The sequence below is a fragment of the Pocillopora verrucosa genome, chromosome 6 (genome assembly GCF_036669915.1).
Source record: "Pocillopora verrucosa isolate sample1 chromosome 6, ASM3666991v2, whole genome shotgun sequence".
Taxonomy (NCBI): domain Eukaryota; kingdom Metazoa; phylum Cnidaria; class Anthozoa; order Scleractinia; family Pocilloporidae; genus Pocillopora; species Pocillopora verrucosa.
In genome coordinates, this window is record NC_089317.1 from 4,377,602 (window position 1) to 4,402,270 (window position 24,669).

Sequence of the window (24,669 nt, forward strand, 5' to 3'; positions counted from 1 at the left end):
ACTAATTAAAAAATCGAGAAAGATAAAAATGAGCACATGACTGACATGATGAATTTTCCATCTGCCAATCACGACTGTAAATTCAAGTTTTCTTGTCCTACGATCATTCTCTGGGGGACACATATTTGCGACAAAATACACACACCCTTAGCAGCTCAACTTACGAGCAAGAAAAGGTTTTCAGCGCTGCTCCCCTGATACCTACAGCAAGAGACTTCTTTATCTGCTTAGTAAACAACCTAAAGTACACGTTTAATGGGCTTAGCTGTTATGTTCTTATATGCTCAACTGTAAACAAACACCGGCCAACTCCCTCTTCATTTATATGATTTAGGTCGCTTAACGAAGTATTTAACTTTTCACTCTGCTTGGATCTAATTATTTAATACCCCTTTCACAAAACTTTAATTTTTTAAAAAAATTTATTTATTTATTTTTTTACTTCACTGCATCATACTGTAGGGGCGCTGGTCACGATAACCTGATTTGCATAAAAAGGCAGTCTGTAGCACCCACCTTTCCCCACCTCATTAACGACTCGACTTTTCTATCATTTGACTGTTATTGGGTTAGGGGAGGGGTAGATGCGTAGTTTCTCAGATACTGTCACTGAAACATCAATGTAGGACGAAGGAGTTTCTAACAGACTCAACAAAGCTGTATATTGCTAAAACGTATTTTATTAACAGTTTATTTGAAACTCAGATCAGGTTGACCAAGCAAAAAAAAAAGACGAAAAGGTCACAAAAGATACACTATTGCGACTAAAATACACAGGCCCCTATGACAAATTATCTCTTTTCCTCAGAACATTAAGACTCTATATACCTTTGTACAAAAGCGAAATCTTAACTGATACAGGGTAGACAGAACCATTCGTTTACCAGTGCGTTCGCGTGACTCCAATGCTTCCGCTGTACAACAAAACATTTGAACACAGACTCGATGGCTGAGAGAGTTCTAGTACGGACTACATTGCGTGACTAAGTTGCGTAACTTTCACTTCCAACACCTGAGCCATCCACGAAGCAGGCCAGTTTGCATGGTCACGCGTCAAGAAACTATACACAACCGATACGTTGCCATTTGCCCCGGGTTTTTATCCTACCGTGGCTATCTTGCATTCACTGGAGAAAACTGTATATTGCAGGAGTAATCGATTTGCTGGGAAGAAAACTGACAGTTGCGCGGAAGACGCACATGACAGGCGCATAACTCTCGCGGGAAACGCGCGTGGACGAGAAAGCTTTATACGCCTTAATCATACCGCTTGTACCGGGTGAAGAAGGCGGAAATTGCTTTCAGAGTTCACTGCATAGGAACAAAGTAATCGCATTGATATAACACCTCATCAGAACTTTGTACTGAAAGAATGCCACGCCAATTAAACAAGAAAAGGCTTGAAACTGCTACAGGCACAGGATTAAGTTTCCACGAAGCAAAGCGTGACTGCTCTGTAGTTAATTACAACAGATTTCTAATCCAGGAACAACCAGAGGTGCGACAGGTATCTGCAGAATTCTTGTGTCACGACAGGTAGTTTCGCTGTGTCACGCAACGTAGTGGTACTGGTTAGGAAACTCTTTATCCCTTTCCATATAGTCACGTTCTATCAGACTTTCAATGCGTTTCTTAAGGTCTGTAGGCTATAAAAGAAGACAGTTAAGTTGTAAAAACCAGTCCAAAGGTCCCAAGTGTTCTGAGTGCTCAGAACACTTAGGGGTTGAATGAAAAACTGGGCTATGCCTGTTTATTACTGGGAAAACAAGTACTGTGTCGTTGGAACTAGGAATCACAAACAACCGGAATGAAACTGAGTTTGACAACAACAACAATAACAACAACAAAAGCAGACTGGGAAGAAGGTACATTTATGTAGTGGTACAGTTAAGGATTTTAGCGGCGTTTCTAGAGCTGCTGTCGTACCCTTTGGAGGGCTTGGAAGGAAAGTGGCAGAAAAGAGAAGAGACCGCAATTGTATCTGCCGCTCTAATCTTTTATTTCTGAATCATTTGCTTGATTAGAATCACCCAAAAATTTGTTGTTTTGCAATGAGTGGCCAAAGTCTCGGAACGTACTATTACTTTTATAAAGTTTTCTGTAAAAACCTTCATATATCTCCTTTTCTCCCACATTTCAATTTTGCCCAGTGTTTACAAAATGCTCACTAATTTCAAGCAACATCATTCGAGGAAAGGGTAGAATTCTAAGTAACTTATGAAAGAAGGTAAATGACAAAATTTGTGTTACTATGTGGAGTGGAGAGCTGTCTACCACCTAAGGGAAGGCGTGCCAACGACTTAAGCTCCACACGAGTCGTATAGACCATAATAACTTTGTAATCTCGTTCTCTCAGTGAAGACCATGTAACGGTAACGAGAGACGGCTTCAAAAATTCGTCATATTCACGCTTGTATAAACTCTTGATTACCACAGAGAAATCCTATTAAACCTCTGCGGATTATGCGTCGATCAATTCAAAGCTTCAACGTCTTTCCAAGTTTGTTCAAACTTCCGCCCTGCCTCCCCTCCCCCCTCGGGCCAAAATTGTGTTCAAATACCCCACCCTATTTTTTTTCGTCACCAGCAAAATCAGCAACCGTGCCTTTCTACACATTGACCAAGCTTTAAAACCAAGAACTATTTAATTGAGCAAAATGAAACACTTTGGTCATAATATATTCGGCATAACGCCACGTTTCAGGGTTGACACTAAAAAGCATATTGATCAAATTTTCGAGGATAATTTATCTCACCTTGCAATTTAGGGTGTTGTAGCCCCGCCCTTTTAATAAGGGGCATCCCTAGAGAAGGGCTCCGCTCGATTGTTAGAGTAACGTGAGTAGCTGAAAAGCCTTACCTTCACAGGGAATTTAAGCTGGTTAAATAATTCTGTCACCAGGAGCGTGTGACTGAGGGTCTTGCGAGTTTTCATGATACGGACAATGGCTGCGTCAATCTACAACGGCAAAGAACAATCGTTTACTCAACCACTAAATCCTTTCATAGTGCAATTCTGAAGCATGAATGGGCTCAGCCAGAGTGGTATATACCTCTATATACAGTAGCTAAACCAGAAGTGGACTATACAATGCAGGACCCACAAGAACTTCAATTGAAACCAGGTTCAAGCCCTTCACCCATCATTATTATTATTAATATTATCATTATAAAACAAGATTAATTAAGAAAAAGTATCTACAGGTCACCTGGTATTGTCGATCCTGGAACACTCGCTCTGTTGTGTTAATATTCTCCTCTTGCTAAAGAACCAAAAAGAAAAAAATTCCTGTTAGAAAACACGGTACCTACCCTAATGAACCGAGTTCTGTAATTCATTTATGACAGTGTGACGCATCGGAATCAAAAGGACGAAAAGAGCCGCAATTGAAATTTTGGAACCTTTTTAAACAGCGGTCTCATGGAGGCTGGTCTGCCCAGAAATCTTTTCAGTTCTCTTTTCTTCTCTCTGGTAATGAGATCAGAGAACAGGCACGAGCAAAATGAGGGCACGAACTGAGGACACGAACGAAACGAGAAACGCAAATGATACAACAAACGCGAACACAAGGGCATGAACTTAAGAAAAGGAACATTAGTGTGGACAGACACATCTAAAAACAAGAGTTAGCACCAATTCGAGTGACAATTTTGGTCCTGCTCAATTTGTTTGTTGCGCAACAGAAGCTACTCTTTTCGGTAGGTGATTCTCTCTTCCCAACCAAAGTCTGTCGTAAAAGTAAACAGATACCACCAAAAAATAGTCAAACGAGTAACTAAATATAACAGGAGAGGGCGTCGCGCGAATTCAAGAAGCTTTCGTGGAGCGTGACATCGGTTTCTTTTCTCTCGCGCGAATGACCGAGCGGAAGAAGAGGCGCAACCCTCGGCCTGTCTTACCGTCTCTTTGAGTTGTATTTGATTAATTTTGATTCGGCAAAGTTTGTGCTTGAACTCGCTGTTGAAGAAGAACGTATCGCCATCATCGACATCACGGCCCTTAAAAATAAAGAGAAACGAAGTAAGAACCACTAGGAAAATAAAGGAGAACGAATTCAAGATGTCACCAGGAAAGTTCGGAGTTTTCTTAACGACCAGTGTGCAGGATAAACCCTTCCACCCTTAAGAGTGACTAGCATCTAATATCTCCTTTAAAAAGTTGCAGAGTGTTCTTTTGTCATAACAACCAAGTCTCTTCACTCTTTGACCCCTAAGGGTGACTAGCATCTAATTTCTCCTTACAATATCACCCCTGAATCTAAGATCACAGTCACGAGAATAAAGGAAACGATCACCACCTAGACAAGCTCTTGATTGTTAAACAAATTCTCCTTGTCAGCACCATAGGAAACGTATAGAGAGCAGTATAGAGAATATGCATATTGATGTTAGAGTGAAAAGAGTAAAGAGGTAAACTCACAACCTTTCGTGATATTAGGAAAACTCGAGAAAAAACCTTGCAAACCACTAACTCAACGCGCGTGATTTACACAACTTGCAAGTTTTCTCCGCTTATCCCGAGTTATTACGCATTGCAATCCCAGCCTCCTTTGGACCCTTCAACAAAACTTGCTCTAAAATTATGCTCTAAGTGCAAGTGTACCTTGGGTTTCTTGACTAGAACACGCGCTTTGCCACAAGCAAGGGATTGTAGCGTCCGTCTTAGTTCACCTTCCTCTGTTAAAAAAAAGGCAAAAGAAGGGAAGAGGAGAGGGGTTAGTACAAGAGAACCCTGAAAGTATCCTGGCTTTCCCCTTACAGACGAAACTTTACAGGACCTCTCAAAAGACAAACAAGAAAGCCAATTCTCTTAGAACAAAGTTAGTGTAAATTTTTGTGAGCTTTTGCCTTATATGCTTGTACAACACCCAGAAAATCCTTCACTCTGATAAATCAACCATATCCTAAACTTCCTCTTCAAAACGCAGAGAGAGACGTGGGGGAATGGGTGTGAGGAGTTAGGCTTGTCGCCTACGGAGGATGATTTTACAAGCGCGTTACCAGGCTCTCGTTTGGGCTAAAATCAAAAACAGACAAAATAAGAAACGAACATGGAGGAAAGATGGTAAGCGAGTTGAAGGGGCAGAGCAGATAAAGAAAATAACCGATTAAAAACTTTTCCCGCGAAGAACAAATCTATGATCTGCAGTTCCTTTAAAAATGAGAAATTTCAAACATGTATCAAGATAGAAAATCGGGATTGTAATGATAAACTGTCATCATAAATAATTCTAGGGAGGTAACGTATGGAAATTTCGTTACAGTTTCTGATTGTTTCTACAATTTTTCTGCATTAGGGTCTCACCTATTCCTGTGGCTTGCTTTATCTCGTCAAAGCCAAAAGTCTCTCCTGTGTTGAACATCAACAACACCAAAGTTTGAAACAACGACACCTGAAGTTCTTTCTTCTCCTGTTGGAAAGGAAACAACATTCATCTTAAGGCTGATAGAACTGTCCTCATAACGGTTAGAATAATGTATTCACCTATGTAAAGCGATGCAAACAAAATGTCCCTTCGCCCTCCAAACTCAAACACGCGCATATCACGCATGCACGCACGAATCGAAAAGGGAGCTCGTCCTAAAATTCCGTGATCCATTCCTCTTCAAGGCAACATAGTCTAAGCCAAAATATAGGGAAAAAAAACTGAAAGAGCTCCTCTTTCAGAAGCCCTTGGAAGGGCGAGTTAGGGGGAAACCATTGGAATGAAATAACTCACATCTGCCGTAGGACCAAAGTCGGCCTTAACAACACAATGTCCTAACGTGTTCTGCCACTGAAGTTTTCTTCCGCCATGTTTTCCAATGTAGAACTTCTTAAACGCCTCTTGGTATTCAACCATCTGGAAGTCATCATCAAAAAGTTAATCAAGAGACTCTTAACGACCAATAATTTCAGTATCATCAAGTTCGATGTAAAATTATTATGCATCCTATCCACATCATAAGAAAGCGTTCATTACAAGATTATTCTCCTTAATGCAATGTAACGCGCTTTTGAATATGCACATCATTTGAATGTTTTTATCGTAATGTAAATTTATTGTTGGTATGGTACATAAATACAAGTGTGTCTAATTTCCTACATTGACTCCCAAAGATAACTTTTCATCAATCCTTAAAAGTGACTGGCTTCTAATTTCTCCTTACATTATCCTCTCTGAATCAACAAGGTAAAGGTCATGAGAATGAAAAAATTGATCATCAATTTAGGAAGCTCCTGACTTTCAAACAAATTCTCCTTGTCAGTACCACAGCATGAGTAAGGAAAGAGGGTGACGTGACGGTGAGGTGAGGTGACACCTTTTACGGCTAACGTTTAAAATTTTGGCCAATTTACGGCCAAAAATTAATTAATTTAATCCATTAATCCATTAATTTTACCAGATTTTTTTGGGGGGTGGTGAACTATTTTTGCGACTAGCGGTTTAAGATTTGTCAATTTTTACGCTAAATTTTTTGGCCGTTTTACTGTTAACGGTTAACCCTATTGATACCCTCTGTGAAGAGAGGGTATCAACAGACCTATGGAAGTCTTTTCTGCTAAACAGAGAATGGTTTTCGAGGTCCCTTGAGTTTGGACAGGGTATGACATTTCACAATACGACTTTCTAAACAGGGTTTCTCACTAGCACGGAGACCTTGAATAGGAACAGTAGGAAGTCATTGGTTATGGGGAACCGGATCTGAAAATCGCAAGGACGCTGTACTAAATAAATAAACAACCTGGTTCCCCATTTTTCAGGTGAATATGTGGAACTGATGGATCATTTGTCTCTTATATTCTTTCATAGTTTTGATTGAATGTTCACAGGACTTTACGTCATTAAATATTCTCTGGACTCATACTTGCGGATAACAATTGAACAACCGTGATGACCAACATACATTGAAGGTGAAATCGTATACTATGAAAGGTGTTGTTACCTCTGATGGCAGATGCACCTCCATTGGAGTGTAGGTTGGCCAGTAACCCATGGTAAGAATGCTGACTACCATGTCTACACTACCTGGGAGATCCTGATGCTGCAGATACTGTGAACAATAAGCAATGTAGTCAATACGCATCTCACTAATTAAAAAGCGTCGAAGTGTACACAGTGACATACAGAATCACCGATTCATTACAGATGCTCCGTAACCGTTGAGGTATCTTCAGTTGCATTTTCCAATTTTACAGATTTGAGCACAGAAGAAGAACAGATACGGAAAACCAACGTATCCTCCATGCCTGTAAATTGTTCACTTAGCCATTATTTAGTGAGAAACTTGGCCCAGATCTCCCATTGAACGCTACACAGCGAGGGAATGGGGCTCAAACCCAAAGAGAGAAGAAGCACTACGACAGATTGGTAAAGGCGGCGACTCCATCGACGAACAAACCAACAAAAGCCTACCAAGTAATCGTTCCCCACATAAAGGAACTCACAGAGAGATTCCGAAATAAATAATACCGAATAACAGGAGGTCTGAGCCTGCTTTAAACCTAACAACACAGTAACCTGCATATACTCTCAGTCAAACCAGAAGGGTTCATTTCACAAAGGCGTGAAGTGCAGTAGGGTGAAGAACTCTTCCAAACTATAAATGTCACATTTCGGCCGACATGACAGAGAACGGTCGGACGATTTTGTTTGGAAAATCACTCAATGTCGCTTTTGCTACTCTACTTTAATTCACCTGTTTAAAATGAACCAGCACATCCTTGGAAAGCTCCATGTCTTTGAACATGCCTTCAAGCTTGCTTGTAAATGCTGCACCACATTCTTGTTTCAGTTTAGACAGCATTGATTTTTCTGCATCCACCGACGCACTCTTGCCAACCAATAGTCTCTTTGCCAGGTCTTTCTTGTAAAATGCTTCAAACACATCTTTACCTGAGGATAATAACAACAACAACAACAAGGCTTCAAAACAATTGGTCCGCAACGCGTGCACAGTCAGGGACACGATGATCGGTGGGTGTCATCACTTACTTATCAATCAACCCACAAAATACTTTCGTAAATACGTACCGTGGATAAATCTGAAGAGCACCATTATTCTGTCTAAAAGTTTTTCAAGTTCCTCTTCAGTTGCTTCCTGTACAAACAGTTTCAGACAAAAATTAATTTTTCAGCCTCCATTTATGCACACCATCAACTGTAACACCCTAACGGCAGTGTGTTTATTCCCCATTCTGTCCTCTATATACTTCCTAAGGTTCTGACAAGGAGAATTCGTTTAACAATCAAGAGCTCCCCTAGTTGGTGATCATTTCCTAAATTCTCGCGACCTTAATATTTGATTCAGGGCTGATATTGTAAGGAGAAATTAGATGCTAGTTACTCTTAAGGGTCAAATAGTTAATAAATAAAAGCACATGTGCGTTCTACTCTTTGTTTTGATTTACCTTGTTTCCTGCTCTTAGCTTGGAATCAACAAATTTTGCTATAGAAGGAAAAGAAAGAAATAAGAAGTTACAGCACAATACCGCAATGTACACTGCAATAAACCCTCCACTCCATGCTACATGCAACGTATCTTTGGTAACCCTGCGCTTCGTATTTCTTGGCGAAAACATCCGCCACCATGTTGAAGTTTTACAAATTTCTACCCGGGAGGAGGGGGACAGGGACACAAGGAGAGAAGGGGTGGGGGTACTTACCGTGCCCTCCCACTTTACACAATCTCACAGTTTGCATTGCATGCTCCAAAGAGCTGGCTATAAAATGATCAGTTCCAAGACAGAAATGGCTAATTGTATTGCTTCGTGTTTCATTTACCTATTAGTTCTGCAGGTTTGTTCGGTCTCTTGTTAATAAATGCTTCAAAGGCATCCTACAATGATAGACAAAAATAACATAGTCAATCTTAAATATTACGCAAATTTTACACAAGAGTATACAGGATCGGCAATTATCCCGAGCTGAAATACGATCTTGAGTAATTGTCATTTAAGCCTTATTTAGTCCACAAAAGAGACTACAAGTATTTAAATCAAACTGTACTTTCAAAGAAACACAACAAAAAGCTGTGCACAGCCTTCCAAACGATGACTGATCAGTAAGGAAAGGCAGAATATGTGGATATGCGGAATACTTTGTGCAGTCCTTTGTCGGAAAAAAGGCGCCAATAGTTATAAAAAAGAAAACAAAGAATACGGTTTGCTTTCTGATTACTGCAATGCACGAGAATTACATTGACTCATAATTATTTGGATTATAACCACGCTTTCAGAGAAATGAATACATTGCCGCATCTGAATTCGTATTTTATCCATGAGAGCACCGGATAAATTGATGACCATCATGTGAACTCAACTGCTTCCAACTTCAAAAAGCCCCTCAAAGGTGAAAAAACCCGTACGTTTATATTTTCGGTTACCATAACAACACTGCTATAGTCACACGTGCAACATGCAAAATTCCACGTTCACTACACAAGGTGAAGATATCGAGTGTTGGAGAAAAAGGGAATCCTATTACATCACCAATTTCTTTAAAACAAAACACAGGTCTACCTTCATTGCATTAACAAATTTCTCACTCTTCATAAAAGCGTCTTCTATGATGCTGTCAAGCTGCTCTTTGAAATCCAGCAAATCTTGTACCATACTTTTATCTTTTTCAGGATCAAGAACAATGCTAGTTCCTTGTTTCTGAAAAAAAAAGAAAAAAAAAAAAAAAAACCGGAAAAGAATAAAGCAGTTTTTAATTGAGAGCAAAGGTTGACATCATCACTAACCAATGAAAATTCAAAGTAAAAGCAGGTAGCCTGCCAAAAGCGCGGGAAAACGCGGGTGACCAGGTCGTCATTGTTGGTTTCAATTTTAAATCTGATTGGTTGAGAAAGTGGACGGAGTTTTTTTGAAACAATCACAGACAGAAATACCGAAAAACAAAAGCAACCCTGAATTACATTTAACTTTCAATTGCACGTCGCTTTCTTTGAGTTATTGTGATAAGTGGGAGGCTGTTAGAGGTGATGCTCAGGTAGTTCACACTTGCGGCATGAAACGAACGTAAACAAGACCTCTGTTCACGAGAGTAACCCATATCAACCAAAGTAAATAGTGTCTTTATAATGCGACAACACACGAGGTTAAAGGTAATATGAAATTCCTGCATCTCCTCTTTACCTTGATGTATTCATTGAAAGCATTGCATAATTCGTCTTGTCCTCTTTTCACTCTGCTAAACAACTGATATAGTAGGGCTAGATCACCGAGCCTGTAACTTGCCATCAAGCTGTCAAAACCTAAAAGAGAAACACACGCAAAAAAGACCCATGATCAGCAGATTTCTAAGGTGCTCTAAGTCTCACAATAGAGAACTTTCGAAACCCGAGAAAGATCAGGCAGCCACACAAATAAATGTCATATCAGTTAAATAAGCAAGACTTGTACATGTAAAAACTAACGTTGTGTTGCATGACATCACACAAGTTTTGTTCGTAATGCAGAAGCATATGTCAGAAGCATTGTGTAGATTTTCCAACTTACCACTAAAATACATAGATATAAAAGGGTTCATACTCCTTTTCTGAGACAGATTCAAGGACTTTTCTAGAACTTTTCCAGGATTCAGATTGATTTTTCCAGGGCTCCAAATTTCACTTTAAATACTTTCTTTCCCAAGAATTCAAAATCAATCTTACTTACCGTCCACTTACATTTCTCATACCGTAAAAATTCTGAAAACTTTATTTCTCAAGTTTTAAGCTGATTTCCAGGACTGGAAAAATCCTGGAAAATTGCAAAATAAAATTCCAGGACTTTCTAAGTTTTCCAGGACCTGTCCAAACCCTGATATAAGTGCATTTGATAAACTTACCTTTTTGGAGAATGCTGGTCAAATGCTGGCCCAACAACTGTTTTTCAATACAAGGAATCAGAGGTTTTCTAGAAAAATAAATAAAAAGAAACAGTTGTAGTAACAGTGTACTGAGACACTTTCAAGAAGTTTGAAAACATGTTTATCAAGCCTCTCACTACCATGCAAACTTTGAAGTTGAAGGTGCATCACAGAACTTCAACACCAAGCTTTCAACAGCTCAAGCTTCCATTCCCTTCAAAAATCTTTTTCCTAGAGGTTCTTCTCAACCACCTCCCCTTCCCATTGTTAACTCTTCGAATTGCACAACCCCATTTCCTAACTCTGTCTCAAAGTAAGGGGAGTTATTACCTTGTAGACTGATCTAAGTAGTGAAGCAGTCTGTCATTTTCTTCTTTGAGTCTTCTGTCCACATGAGCAAGATACTTTGGTACCTGGTGATTTCAGAGAGAGGAAGGAGGACACATCAAACTAACAGTACAGTGCTTTTCACGTTTACAATTCCATGAAGCTGCTCCTGACGCAGGCTAAAATACATCCTGCTATTTACATGAACCTTTTTCTGTAACCAGTTTACAAGCAGCAATTTACATGCAACAAAAGTTGGTTTTGAACTGCAACATGTTTTTAGAGTACCAGAGCAAGGCAATGCAAGTGTCGATGTTGAAACTTGTTATAACTATTTGGCATCTGATTTATCTGGGGTAAAAATTTTCTTGCATGAAAAAAAGAAGAAAGTACAGCAAAGTAAAGCAAATGCAATTCCCATTATTGAATATTGTAGAAGGGATGGTAACTTACATCTGTTTCTTGCATATATCTGTTTCCCTCCTCATGATAAAGAGCTTCTGTTGCCTTCAGGAACTTTGTTTCAAATGCATCCTCATACATCTAATCCAAGAGCACACAATCATTCTGTCAATAACTTAATAATCAACTGCACAAGTAGTGATGTGGCATGCAATGCAGGGTTTTCTTTAAGGTTTTAAGTAGCTGGAGCTTTTTTAAAGGTAAACGGTTGTGGGTCTCGAAATCCAATATGGTGGACAAAACGTTGTATGGCACTTTCCTGCCAGCGCAGCAAGATTTGTCAAAAAGACAGTCCCCATCAGAACATTTTTAAACTAAACTTGAGTCAGAAAAGATAGGCAGTGCAAATTTATACTTTTATTGAGCCCAAGTTTAGACCTGATAAACATCATCTCTGTACAGGCTCTCAAAACAATGAAAGTAGCCGGCGAAACCTTGCAGAGAAGCTAGTATACTTTGCTGGCTGCCGGCTCTTATCTACAACCCTGGTAATGAATAACATAAAATGCTGTATTTTAAGGGTTAGAATTAAATTGAGCTTATTGCATTTACATTGATCCATCTCCACCCTCCCCCCCCCTGCAAAACTTTGTCAGCTTTCCTGACAGTTCACCTTGACCCTGGGTGAAGAGAGGCACTGTGTCTTGCCCAAGAACACAAAACAATGACTCAGCTACATCTCAAACCCAGACCTTTCCACCCAGAGTCTACCAGGTTAACCATTCAGCTACCACTTCACCACCACAAACTACTCTGTGCATTCATGAATTTACCTGCAAGTCGGCTAACATTCTCAACAAGCTTTTAAGTAATGTTCTGTCAACTGCTTCACCATGTCTAGAAATATAAAAAGAACATACAATGTAACCATCACTTAAAATGAACTAGAAGGTTTTTTTTTCAAATTAGTCATTTAAACCAAGGACAAGAGTGGAATTAATAATGGTAATTGAACTGAGAGGAGTGCAATTTGGGCTGAAATCATACATGTGATTTCACAATCAAACGTGCGCGATTTGAAAACGAGTTCGATTTGAAATCACAAGTATGATTTCAGACCAAAATTGTACGACACGAGGTTCAATTACCGCTTTATCACATCCATTTTGAAATCACCCAAATACAGGACTTGGTAACTTCAAATATTTTATTGATGCAGTACTGAGCCGGACCGGAAATTTAATTCATCCATTTTGGGGGGGGGGGGGGGGGGGGGAAAGTAAGAGTTTTGGAGACAAAAGTTGCAAAATTTGCCACATGATACTCTTTGTCTTCAATTTTCCTGCAATTTGATCGGTTATTTAAACAAACTTGAAATCTGCTTGGTTGTTTTGTTTTAAGTGTAGCCACCTCATTGGCTGGAAAAAAGATGCGACTTAAAGCAACAAATGGTGTGATTCGTGAATAAATCGCATCAATTAGAGCCAATCAGATTACAGGGACCACCAGTGATTTCAAAATGGGTGTAATAAAGAAACAAACGCACACAAAAACCAATAATAACTGACCATAATGTGGTTTTATTAACTAAATTGATAATTTAAATTTGCCACTGTTAAGATATTCTAACACCGATGATTTGAGTATAAGTCCTTTGTCTGAGTGCCAGGGGCTGATTCTCGAAACATCAGCCCTAGAATCTTCTTACACTGAGTGGCCAATTCACATTATCAAGTCAGTTGATAAAGCCAAATTATCTTGTTCATCACTAGCAATGCAGCAACACAGTTTCTTTCACTCATGTATGTAAGTAACCATACTTCAACAAGGAGCAGGTAAATAATGATGGACACTTCTTGAGCCAGGAGGTAATAAGGTAAACATTCACCACTTTTACTTACACCGAAGGCAAATATCTGTTTTGCTTGTATCTAATATGTACATGTCAAAGCCTAAATCACCAAATGACCAAAAATTTCTTTACTTTTGACAATATACAAACACATAGCTTAAATCAAACTGATAAAAATCTTGCCATGCTGTCTCTGGAAGTAGCCAATCAGCATGCATAAAAACTGTTGTTTACTTGAGTGCATGATATATACTAAGAATCATACAATCATCTTGTTTATATAATTCTCACCTTTCATTTTCTATTAATTGCAGTAAACCATCCACCGTCCTCTCTTGTACTGTTTTGTTACTCATGATGTGTGTACGAAACAAATTCAGACTCATATCCCTTCAAAACAATACAATAAATTATATATTATACATCTATTAACCTGATTGCCTTGCTGCAGCTACATATTCTCCATACTTTCTCTACACATTTACAAAGGAGCTGACAGGGAGAATTTCTTTATCAATCAAGGGCTTCTTAAGTTGCTGATCATTTCCTTTATCTTGTAACCTTAATGTTTGATTCAGGGGTAGTATTGTAAGGAGAAATTAGATCTTTGTCAGTCTTAGGGGTCAAAGGGTGAAGAGACTGTTGTCGTAACAAAAGAACTCTCAGTGATTGATAAGTTTGTGTACTCTCGTCAACTGTCAGCTGGACAATGTATAGATAATACTTTTCTCTCCATGATCTCCAAGGGGTTATGGGAAAAAAGAGATAATTTTGGCGTCAATTCTGGAAAAATACTACCCTACAGCTGTAATAATGCAAGAGTAGCAAGAACAAACAAGTTCGTTTTAAACAGTCAGATTTTTCTTACCACAGGGATAATATTGTTGAGTTTTGAAGAACATACGTCCTGTCCAGATACAGAAAAATGCTTCTAATCATAATCTGCAAGAAAGACGAAAGAGGGAAAAAGATTTCTTCACTTCTTTGTTTTTCTGTGCATATTCTAGTATATTAACAGCTATACTGCCACACTTAAGTTTACATCCCTCTTCCATGGGTTTCAAAGAGAGCCAGAGACCTGCAAATTCATGAAAGGTGAAACCTGTACTTGAGCCAAGTGACCCCACCCCCCCCAAGCCAGAGCTTATCCTAGTTTCCATACACAGAGCAACTAAGAGTACTACTACTCCCTGCTGGATGGGATACAATTCCATTACAAGGTTACCCCCCTAAAATTCTATCAAGCCTCCTGACAAATTTTTAGTGCTCATTTATACTCGTAAGAGGAGAGGGGCCCGAGAACACAACACTTTGACCCCCCCCTGGTTATAAACCCAGACCTCTGAACTCAGAATTCAGTGCACTGACTATTATGCTACTAAGATTTCCACTAGTCTACATGTACATGTATGTCAAGCAAAATTTCCACATGTTTTCTCTGAAAGTAGAAAAATTTGAGTAAAGATTCAACTTCTCTTAGCTGAGTACTTTGCAGTTTTATGCCGTCTACTTCAAAACTTATTGAAACCCCTGTCTTGTGTGTGAACATACCATGTCTCTGCAATGGTTTTCCCAACAGTGGTTTAGTTTTGACAGGTACAACTCACTATCCATTGAATCAGTAACTGACAGTTAAGGAGTTTGAAGAAGTATTTCCTTCTGATGGTTTTTATATCCTGTTACAAGTAAGTATTTGCCATGCTTCTGACATGCATGATTTAGCTTGTAAGGGTTGATTTGTGCTTGGTTTGTACAAGCTAAGTGTTTCCTTCTCAATCAACCCTCCACACTTTCACAACAGCATGCATATTTGTCACACAGTTCTCTATACATTTCCTATGGTACTGACCAAGAGAATTTGTTTCACAATCAAGGGCATCTTGAGTGGATGATCATTTCCTACATTCTTATTACCTTAGTGTTTGATTAAGTTGTGATGTTTGGAGAAATTAGATGCTAGTCACTCTCTCCCTAACAGGTTAACTAGACACAGTTGGGATTAACATGGGACAGCTGCACTGTATTTTTTAGGCCAAAGAAGAGAAAAAACTATCTAATACTATAGCATGGACATTAACTTTACTAGAACAAGGGACCAATAAAAATTTTGAACGTGCTTTAAGTCTTCTTTCAAGCACCTAGTCACCAGAAGTGAACGGGAACACTGAAATGCATTTTGCATGTGTACAAAAATGAAAAGTATATACACTCACACATAATGTATCCCTGAGCTTGAAGCCCTTTTCACTGCCGAATGGATGAGTATCATTTTTGTGATGCTTTTCACTTACAAAGGATCAAAAAAACTTCCAGCAGACAAATTTGTTTTGATGTGAAAAATTTAAAGGAGGATTTGTGCTATGTTGTCCATAAATGAACTGAGCTTAAAATTCCACCATTACATGAGCTTTTGTTCCTGGTCACACAATATCATAAAGCTTTTAAAAAAAACCTCCTATCTGCAAAACAGTGCAATTTCCTTTGAAGTAAGCACAAATCAACCAGTCTGCCAAAAGTTAAATAGCTTGATCCCGCAGAAAAAACAAAAGTCAGTCCCAAAAACGATATGCTACCCTTTCACACAAAAGCCCTAAATTACATGTAAATAAAGGGCAACTCAAAAAGGATATCAAACAAACTGTTGAAGATTTGACCTCACATGTGACTCACACTCTGCCTTTAACAAGTCATACAATGTGGCAGCCATTTTGTGGGAGCACATGTTTTCAACAGCTTTATAAAGTTCCTCTGAGCTGTAAATGACAAATGTTTTCTTGTGAATTGCTTGAACAGCCTCCTTTAATTTCTGCCATGTTGCTTCCTTGAAGTTCTCGGGCAAATTTGGCTTGGCTAGAAGGACAAACACAAATAGATAGGTCATTGATCAAGTTGGGTTCTAAGAGATTCTGTGGACTAGCAGTTAGGAAACTGCTCCACTGGACTGAAATGTCTTGGTTTGTGACTGGCCCGCTTAATTTATTAAGTTCTTGGGCATGGCACCTCACTTTACTAAGCTTGTATCCATTTTCAGAAGTGATTGAATTGAATCAAATCAATTTTTCAATGACTCCAAAGATTAAAAATAACCCTTAAAATCTCACAAGTTACAAAATTCCTCTTACAATATCAGGTTGAGTTTTCCTGCTGATTGAAATACAGATTTTAAACATAAATGTTTGTGCTTTTTCATCCTTAAGTGATGGAAGAACTTACTTGTTTGAAAATAATTCAGCCTTTCTCATTTAATAATTCAATCTGAATGCTGATTTCAATAAATTTCAAATAACCAATCTATGAATTAATGATATTTACCAAAAATTAAATTTTCAGTAAAAACAAATTTGTAGTGAGGAGAAAAACTCACATTGATAGCTAGCCAAGTATTAGATAGCCCTTTAACTCCCAAGATCTGATTTTTAATTCTCCCTTCTAGTGGTTAAATGTTTCCTTATAAATACGTAACATGAATTTAGTGCTACATCATGATAACAACTTCTATATGACTAGTTAACCCTTTGACTCCCGTATCAAATTTGTAATTCTCCTTACTGTCAACCATACAATTCTTATAATGTTAGTTCAGAGAATTTAGTATTGGATCAACTAATTATCCCCAAATTGATATTTTTCTTCATTCTCATCACTTGCCCGGTTAATACTGTAATGATATTGTAAGGAGAAACTCTGTCTTGGTCACTCATGGGAGTTAAAGGGTTAAGTATTCTTGTAACCTGTTACATGTCAATCACTTCTGGGAATTAAAGGGTTGACTGATAATCTTGTAACTAATGCAAAACAAGTCATTGTCTATTCCTGTAGTCTCTCAAATATAACTTAAGTCCTGTAGAATTGCCAGATTGAATGAAGTACACTAGGTAATTGTTGAGTTTTAAATTTCAAATAAAATACAAACTTTTGACCTCTTGCTCTGGGTTTAGCCTTAAAACTATGTAGTAGAACTAGGTCTTTTGGGATTTCATGCTTAAAGTCATGTAACTGCTAATAATATTTAAATATTTGCTCAGAGAATGAAAGTGCATCTAGATGTTCCTGAAAATTACAATATTGGAACTACTGTTGGTGCCATTTAAAAAATCTGGCATCTCTACAGCAAAGTGAATTGTCACAGACCACAAAATTTCCATTCTTTTATCATATACCACAGAAAAAACAACAACAATTGAGACAAAATTTGTTTGTGTTTAGCCTTGACATTATTTGTTGTACACAAAATGTCTTTTAGGCACTATGTACATCTGTGAAAATTGTGCAAAAAGTTTAACAAGTACTTGGAGGATTTAGGAAGTTTCGTTAAAAACCAAAACTACCGTCACGTCGGTGATTAAGCAGTCAAACGTAAAAACAGGTTAAATATAAGTAACAATTGATGTACGTATAGTAGTAAGTTATAAACAGTGACGTTATACAGCGCTAAATCGATTGAACTTTTAAATTTAACATTTTGCTTTCCATTTGGAAGTGTCATTATGTACATAGAGCACGACAGAAGTAAACAGAGGCTTTTGATCACATAACTGAAATGAAAGTAATTCATACGCCAATGCTTTAGCTGAAGAATTACTGTTTTCTGTTCACAAAACGAAGCGGTTCGTGTAAGCCATGCAATTAGGCTTGTTATTTTAACGTTTAGACTGAATAAAGCGTACATTTTCATTAAGTATGCTCACGTATGTCTTTCTGGGATAAAACAGTTAAAAACTTAAGGTTTCAGCCCTTTGAGCATCAGAAAAAAGGAGAGAGAAATAAGACTAACCTTTGAAGTTCTTAATCACGAGCTTCTTGGCCTGGCCTGGCTTAGCAGAATTGTTTGCAAGAGGAGAGCGCTCGTGAAAGTGATTTCCGTAAGCAGAAAAATTCGCCTTTCTCTGCGGCTCAGCCATCGAGGAACCAGCGTTTTCGACGCCTCCCGGAACAAGAATTGTCTTTTGTTTCTTGTGAGGGTGAAAATTCAATTCACTCTGCAGAGGATCGGGGCTTGCCTTACACGTTCCGTTCTTGACAGTGTTGCTCAGTCGCCTCTTCTTCCTTGGTCCGCCGTTTTCCGCCACGTTTGTTTCTCTTTCGTGTGCGTTAGACCCCGTAGATAAGTCAGCATGCTTCGTTATTGGCAGCATTCATTCCTCTCTGGGCCTATCGAGGCCCCAAAGTTCAGAAAATGGGCAAATTACTAAACAATCTTGAATACACTGATTAGAAAATATCAAAGCTCATGCCTGCTATGCTGGAGGGAAGTCTGGGTACCGGTAGTTCGTCAGGCATTGTGGGAAAAACACGCATCGCGTGATAGCGCGTGGATGTCATGCACGTGCGTTTAGAGTTTCTTATTTTACAATAATCTAATCGATCTGTTTCCGACGTAACCTTTAGTTTTACATTGTGATTTGAATATTCATTCAGTGGAAATCTGTTTTTTTCGTCTCGTCGAGCTACTTCCCTTTCATCCTCCCTTCGCTTCAGGGTAGAAACATGGATTTTTGGCTTAGAGAGCGGCACACTTTCTAGCCTATTTCCGCCTAGGAATATCTTCTGTGACGCACGTTTTCTTCAAAGTCCCCATTTTCTACTTCTCCGGGCCCGGAGTACGAGCAAAAAAATATTTCATACGATGGTCGTACGTAATAAATATAAAAGCGATTTTCGCAATAATGAACACTACTTGAGCAGTGGTGAAAATGAGCCCCGAAAAAATTCAGGCCAGTACGGGATTTGAACTCACGACCTCTAAGATACGGCTGCAGTGCTCTACCAACTGAGCTATTAAGCCAATTGGGAACTGGTTGTTATGTTGGTTCGTAATAAAACTGTGAAGTGATGAATTGATGACTGCGAATATATGAAAATCATACTTGTGAACTGTGGTTTAAGAAATGAATATGAAAGCGATCTTACTTTCACTACTGCTTAAGTAGAATTCATTACCGTAAAAGATCGCTTTCGTATTCATTTCATAAACCACGGTTCACACATATGATTTTTTAACATTCACAGCCATTGTGGTAAGTAAATTGCAATTCAATTTGGCGCATGATGCGGTCTGAGTATTCTTTGTACGATTTTAAGGAAAGGCCCAGGCTTGTTAGAGAGGAATTCGCCTTTTATCATAGCTATATGTATTTTATATAAGTTAAAAAATAATTCAATGAAAAAGTTTATTTAAAGGATCAGTTATTTATCGCCGTTAAAAAAAAATAATTAAATGAAAAAGTTTATTTAAGGATCAGTTATTTATCGCCGTAGGGGGTGGGGGGTGGGTCGAAAGATTTTGTGGAGGGTCAAGTCGTGGCTTTGTAAAGAAGGGGGATCACTGACAGAGTATAAGGGTGGGGAGGGGAGAATGAAGTGTGTTATTTTGTTTCATTCACTGCCAGTGAGAGGAAGTTATTAGATTTATAATGAGCCTTAATTGAAGGGAGGAATCGTGCAAATTTCGTTGTGACACAGCAAAAATCATCCGACCTCACCCAAATGAGGTATATGATGAGCGGTCCCAAACATCAGTAAATAATTGACCTCGAAAAAAAATTAATTCAGGCGCTTTATCGATCCAAAAATGCTGTGCGCAGTCTGAGACCAAAAACCGAAAAGAGACTGTTTAAGAGTCTTTAACCGATTTTAACCAAGTACCAATAAATTCCAATCTGAAGTACTCTTTGAAACCAAATTTTGTTTTTTATTGCCAAAATAGATGGTTAAATCGAAATCTCACGTAGAAAACACTCGAAATATATTTTAAAAATACAAGCATTTCCGCGGTCGAATAGGGAAACAAGAGAGTGAAGTCATGCCTTAATAAAATTGCTGCTGTTTCACTTTTCATTGGATAACTGCTGCATGCCTCTGGCAAAAATTTGTTCTCTTTGTTTTTTTTTTCTCTCCAACAGAGGCTATTTCTGACGGCTATGACGAAAGCAATCGTTTGGAAAATAATAGTCATTTAGAGTCTACTCAACCACGCGACATTCGTAAATTTAATTTCGAGCATCGAAACTCCGTAGGAACCACGTAATTATGATACTCAGAGGTCTTTAGTTTGCTGTAGAAAAGTATTCTCTTTCAATCCGGCCACAAACCAGCCTTTGTTTTCTGGCGTTTGTTTATGACTTATACCTGCAAATTAAGAGGCTTTTACAACTTTTGGCTCCGAATGGTGACATTTTGAAGGATTCTGCGGTTGAAAAAGGGAAAAGTTTCAAAAGGATTTGGTTTACAGCAAAGATGGCATTTGTTTCAACCAGAGTATACTTTGTAGCTGTTTTCCAAATAATATTTCCCTTCCACGACGTAGGTGAGTGCGTCAAACTGCCGTTGCTGTAGTAAATTTATTTATCTGTTCAATTAGAGAGCTTTCAAGTAAGATCTCCCTTGTATATGCATCGAAGGAAGTTAACATTTTCGGTTTAGAGCATGGTTAGCAATACAAAATACTCCTAAATGGAATATTGCTGCTATATGTTTAATCAAGCGTGTGCTCTAGTCGGTGGTTTCTGTCCTTAAATGCATCACACGCCGTTTCTGAAGCTATTTGGGATATATGTAATGTATTTTGGCTACCTTGGAAACTGTTACTCACTGACAATCAGTTCGTCAAAATGTTATTCGCGCCTATCATTTGGCAAATTAGCGTTAGCAGACGTTAAATAATCTTTCAAAGGTTATTATTAATACAGCAGTAAGGTTTCGTTTCCCGTAACAGACCGTTTATACTTCCTCGCATTGAAAAATAAAAATTTCAGTTTATACGAAGAACAAGTAAACAAATATACCCATTTTGATAAATAATTTATTTTCAAGTGTCATCCATTTCGATTTTGTTCACGGCAATTGCATTTGGTGGAATTGTTGAATTGTTTTGGTGGAATATTCATGATTACCAACACGCCAACTGGAAGAATTGAAGCGTAACATGAATTGTGTTGTATTCAAGGGTTTTTTTCCCTCCAAATTTCGAAATTCTTGAATTCTAATCAATATCTCCCGAAATTAAGACAGTAATTTAGCAAGTGAATTTTAGAGAGCTTTGCGAAAGCAAACTGAATTGAGAATCCCAGTACAGATTCATTTCTTCTTTTTACTAGAGGATTCCACTAAAGCTATCCTATGGCGTTTTATGTTGGCGTTTTACAATGATTTATCGAAAGCTTTCAATCTTTTGAATACTCAAAGTGGAGTAAATTAATATGACTCTCAGAACACCTGTTGGGAACGAGACGATGAAGTCATTCTGAAACCTCTGTAGTTGTTCAAACACTACTGTTCCTAGCCAACCGGTAACCCACCAAAGGCTTCTTAGTTCTGGAATTAAGTGTATTTTGAAAATTACCTTACGATGCATTCATATGCTTCTCACAGTCCCTTCTGTCTGCTACATGGTCTTTGAAAACTATGCCTATCAGCAAATCTGCATATGTTTTAATAGACCCTCAAGTAGGTCTTGAAAGTTATTTCAAATGATGAATAAATTAAAAAAATTGCATGATATTGAGAAGCTGCTGAACTAAACTCAGTTTTTCAAGTCGATAATTTAAAAGGAAGAAGAAAATGTGGTGAATTAAATTTCACGTCTACCAGCGAATGGTTCTTTAAAGAGGCTGCTTAATCAATTTAAAGTGACTGGGAAGCAAAATTTGTTCACTCTCACAACTTTTGGGTATAGCTAGCCAATTAAAATAAAATTCGGATCAAATTTATGTGCTCTTGTTTTTACCCTTATGGCGCATGCGTCATTTATTACTGGTTCATCTTCAATTCTTAATTAAGCGTATTTGACTGACATAATCGAAGATAAGGTTAAAAATCTCAAACCTGCTGATTTCAATTCTTGTCGGTCAGATTTGACCAGATCATTCATTTATGCAACGCTCAATGCTCGATCAAGGAAGTGCACAATTTTCTGTTAACAGAATGACTTTTTGTTATCTTACAGTTGGGCAGTCTGTGAGTAACTGGGGTTCCTGGGGCAAATGCTCTAAGTCCTGTGATGGTGAACAAACGAGGACTCGTACATGTACATCCTCATCTGATTGTGAACAAAGATTGGAAGATAGAAGAGAATGCAGCTCTTCATCTTGTTTTAGTAAGTGATTGTTTTAAAATTTCCTTTACTGACTCTTGTTACATAATTGTACTTAGTCTAAATCTTAAATGTGCAGCTTTTATAATTTTATGACTGAGGACGTGGCAAAATAAATAAATAAATAAGTAAACGAAGACGTGATGGGCAGTACAATTCTTAACCGCCCTCTGCAAAACAACAACTTGAAATTACCAAAATTTGCGTGGTCTGATAACAAAGACCCGACGGCAAATTGTTTGAGTTTCCACTAAAAACTCAATGCTGCTCAGGTGTGGCTCCGTAAGAGACGATATAAAACATCCAGGCATGCACGAAATTCTAAATAAAAAAGAATGAATTCCATTTTTTTTAACGACGTCTTCCTCGGCCTTACAGTCGTGACTGCTTAAGGTCCCTAATAATAAATGAAAAACGACTATCCTAAGAAGTCCTTTAGTAAAGCAGCACCTTACAGTTATTTCTCTTTATCTAGGTTTGGAAATGATTTTATCGTTGGCGTTGATTTGCGCCGCCATTGTTGCGGTAATCATTGTAATTTTTGTGATTCTCTTTAAAATCAAAATGGAAAAGTCCAGAATGAAAGATGAAGAAAGGTGAGTCGAAAGGGTCACTCATTTGCCTCACAACTATTACCCATGCGGTCGCCATTTTAGATAAAGTAGATTTTTGTGCACGCGAAGCATTTCTCCCTTTTCGAGATCAATAATAGAATGGTGAACAGGTTTAGTCTAGCTGGGAGACTGGAGCCGAAGCAGTCCATTCTATAAATTGATGGTCTAGCAACCTCCTGGTAACAAGCCTCTTGATTAGTAGGAGGCTTGGTACACAAGCATCATGTGGAAGTGAGTTTGATAGCTAGTGATTGAAATCTCATTTCATCAAAAGAGAACAGTGAAAGAGGCTAAAGGTAATTCGGAGATGGCTTGTTGAAAGAGTTTACTTGAGAGAGGCATTGTTGGATTGCAAAACGTCTCTCAATAGTTGAAACCAGTGGTTCAGGCTTCCAGAAAAAAAAAAACTGAATCAAGGCCTGATAACAAGACATAACCCCCAAACAGATAAGTAAGTTGCACCGAAACTCTCTTTATTTACGACCATCTAACAACAAAAAGACACTTACCTTTGGGCTTCTCTTGTATCCGCATCCGACCGTTTGACTGTAAAAACCACTCAACCGTGTAAGGTCTGGGTATGGGACTTTTTTTGAACAAGATAGCCTACGTGTAGCTGTACCCTCCCCCCCAAGGTGAAATGGAAGCGAGGGAACCTCGCCTCCGTTTTTACCTGGGGGGGGGGGGGGGGAGGAGGTACGGCTACAGGTAAGCTATGAACAAAACTTTGTCTCGTGCCCAGATCCCGTGTAGCTAAATGTAGCAAAAGTTGCCTTAATTAGTTGCAGATTTTAAACGTTGACTTTGAATTATCCTTTCGTCCCATTTCTTCAGCAACATATCTAAAGCTATCGAAAGAATGTACGACAACTCGATTAGTACCCATAGTTCTACCATTCGTCACATGCCATCAGTCGAAAGCTTCCCCGAACCTCTCCCGGAACCCGAGGAGACTGGACTTGACGACTTCGTTTTCGACACTGAAAGCCTGAATGAGAGCATCAGAGAAGTTAGCTGCTCTTTTGGCGCAGACGAGGAGTTTCAGCCTAAAGAGCAGCCAAAGAGTGAAAAAAGAATGTCTCTTAAGGTTGTGTCCGTAACAGAGACACAAATCATAGACAGAGACCAGGATCTTGTCTCTCAGGAACCTCAACCCGTTTATGCTGTAGTAGTTAAACCTCCAAATGATGTCAAGCTGTAGCAAGAGGAAATGATTTTTCATAACTATCGTTATTTTTTTTTCTGTCATGCAAAAGTTTAGTTTCAACACCAAAGCAGTATTGTCAGTGTAATACCTAATGGATTGTGTGAGAAGCATATAATACCTTACGGGTTACGTGACAGGCATGGTCTTTGGCCTTAAAGTACAGAAGGATTTATAAATAGCTTGCGTGACTTCGTGACAGATACTTAAACCTAGCGTTCGTGTGAATTTAGGAGTCTTATTTTCTAAATCGTTGTGATGACAAAGAATTCAGTACATTTCAATTCGAAAAGAAATAGCAAAAAGTAAGTCAAATAAAGGTTGGTTATTTTTAGAGTAAAAAT

The 24,669-nt window shown here is 38.4% G+C and overlaps 2 protein-coding genes across 2 annotated transcripts; one reads left to right on the forward strand and one right to left on the reverse strand.

The window, feature by feature from the left end:
• Positions 1-676: 676 nt before the first annotated feature.
• LOC131790979 (cullin-4A) lies at positions 677-18,656 on the reverse strand. Its single transcript, XM_059108280.2, has 23 exons — positions 18,191-18,656; positions 16,047-16,266; positions 14,968-15,037; positions 14,285-14,358; positions 13,708-13,806; positions 12,398-12,461; positions 11,616-11,705; positions 11,166-11,248; positions 10,815-10,882; positions 10,121-10,239; positions 9,503-9,640; positions 8,766-8,820; positions 8,393-8,430; positions 8,016-8,082; positions 7,681-7,877; positions 6,928-7,035; positions 5,721-5,843; positions 5,306-5,411; positions 4,604-4,677; positions 3,901-3,999; positions 3,210-3,263; positions 2,861-2,959; positions 677-1,646 (listed from the first exon to the last, which is right to left on the reverse strand). Exons 1-23 carry the CDS (start codon positions 18,549-18,551, stop codon positions 1,551-1,553), a joined length of 2,502 nt encoding a protein of 833 aa, XP_058964263.1. The 5' UTR covers positions 18,552-18,656; the 3' UTR covers positions 677-1,550.
• Positions 18,657-20,327: 1,671 nt separating this feature from the next.
• On the forward strand, positions 20,328-24,654 carry LOC131790982 (uncharacterized). The gene is made up of 4 exons (XM_059108283.2): positions 20,328-20,722; positions 22,361-22,510; positions 22,983-23,103; positions 23,956-24,654. Exons 1-4 carry the CDS (start codon positions 20,653-20,655, stop codon positions 24,320-24,322), a joined length of 708 nt encoding a protein of 235 aa, XP_058964266.2. The 5' UTR covers positions 20,328-20,652; the 3' UTR covers positions 24,323-24,654.
• Positions 24,655-24,669: the final 15 nt, after the last annotated feature.

Coding starts and splice junctions, on each gene's coding strand:
- LOC131790979 (XM_059108280.2), bottom strand. CDS start 18,551: ATGCTGCCAATAACGAAGCATGCTGACTTATCTACGGGGTCTAACGCA. Junction 8,821..9,502: donor AATTTGTTAATGCAATGAAG/GTAGACCTGTGT, acceptor CTATCATTGTAG/GATGCCTTTGAAGCATTTAT. Junction 4,000..4,603: donor TTCTAGTCAAGAAACCCAAG/GTACACTTGCAC, acceptor TTTATTTTTAAG/GGCCGTGATGTCGATGATGG.
- LOC131790982 (XM_059108283.2), top strand. CDS start 20,653: ATGGCATTTGTTTCAACCAGAGTATACTTTGTAGCTGTTTTCCAAATA. Junction 20,723..22,360: donor ATTTCCCTTCCACGACGTAG/GTGAGTGCGTCA, acceptor GTTATCTTACAG/TTGGGCAGTCTGTGAGTAAC. Junction 23,104..23,955: donor AGAATGAAAGATGAAGAAAG/GTGAGTCGAAAG, acceptor CCATTTCTTCAG/CAACATATCTAAAGCTATCG.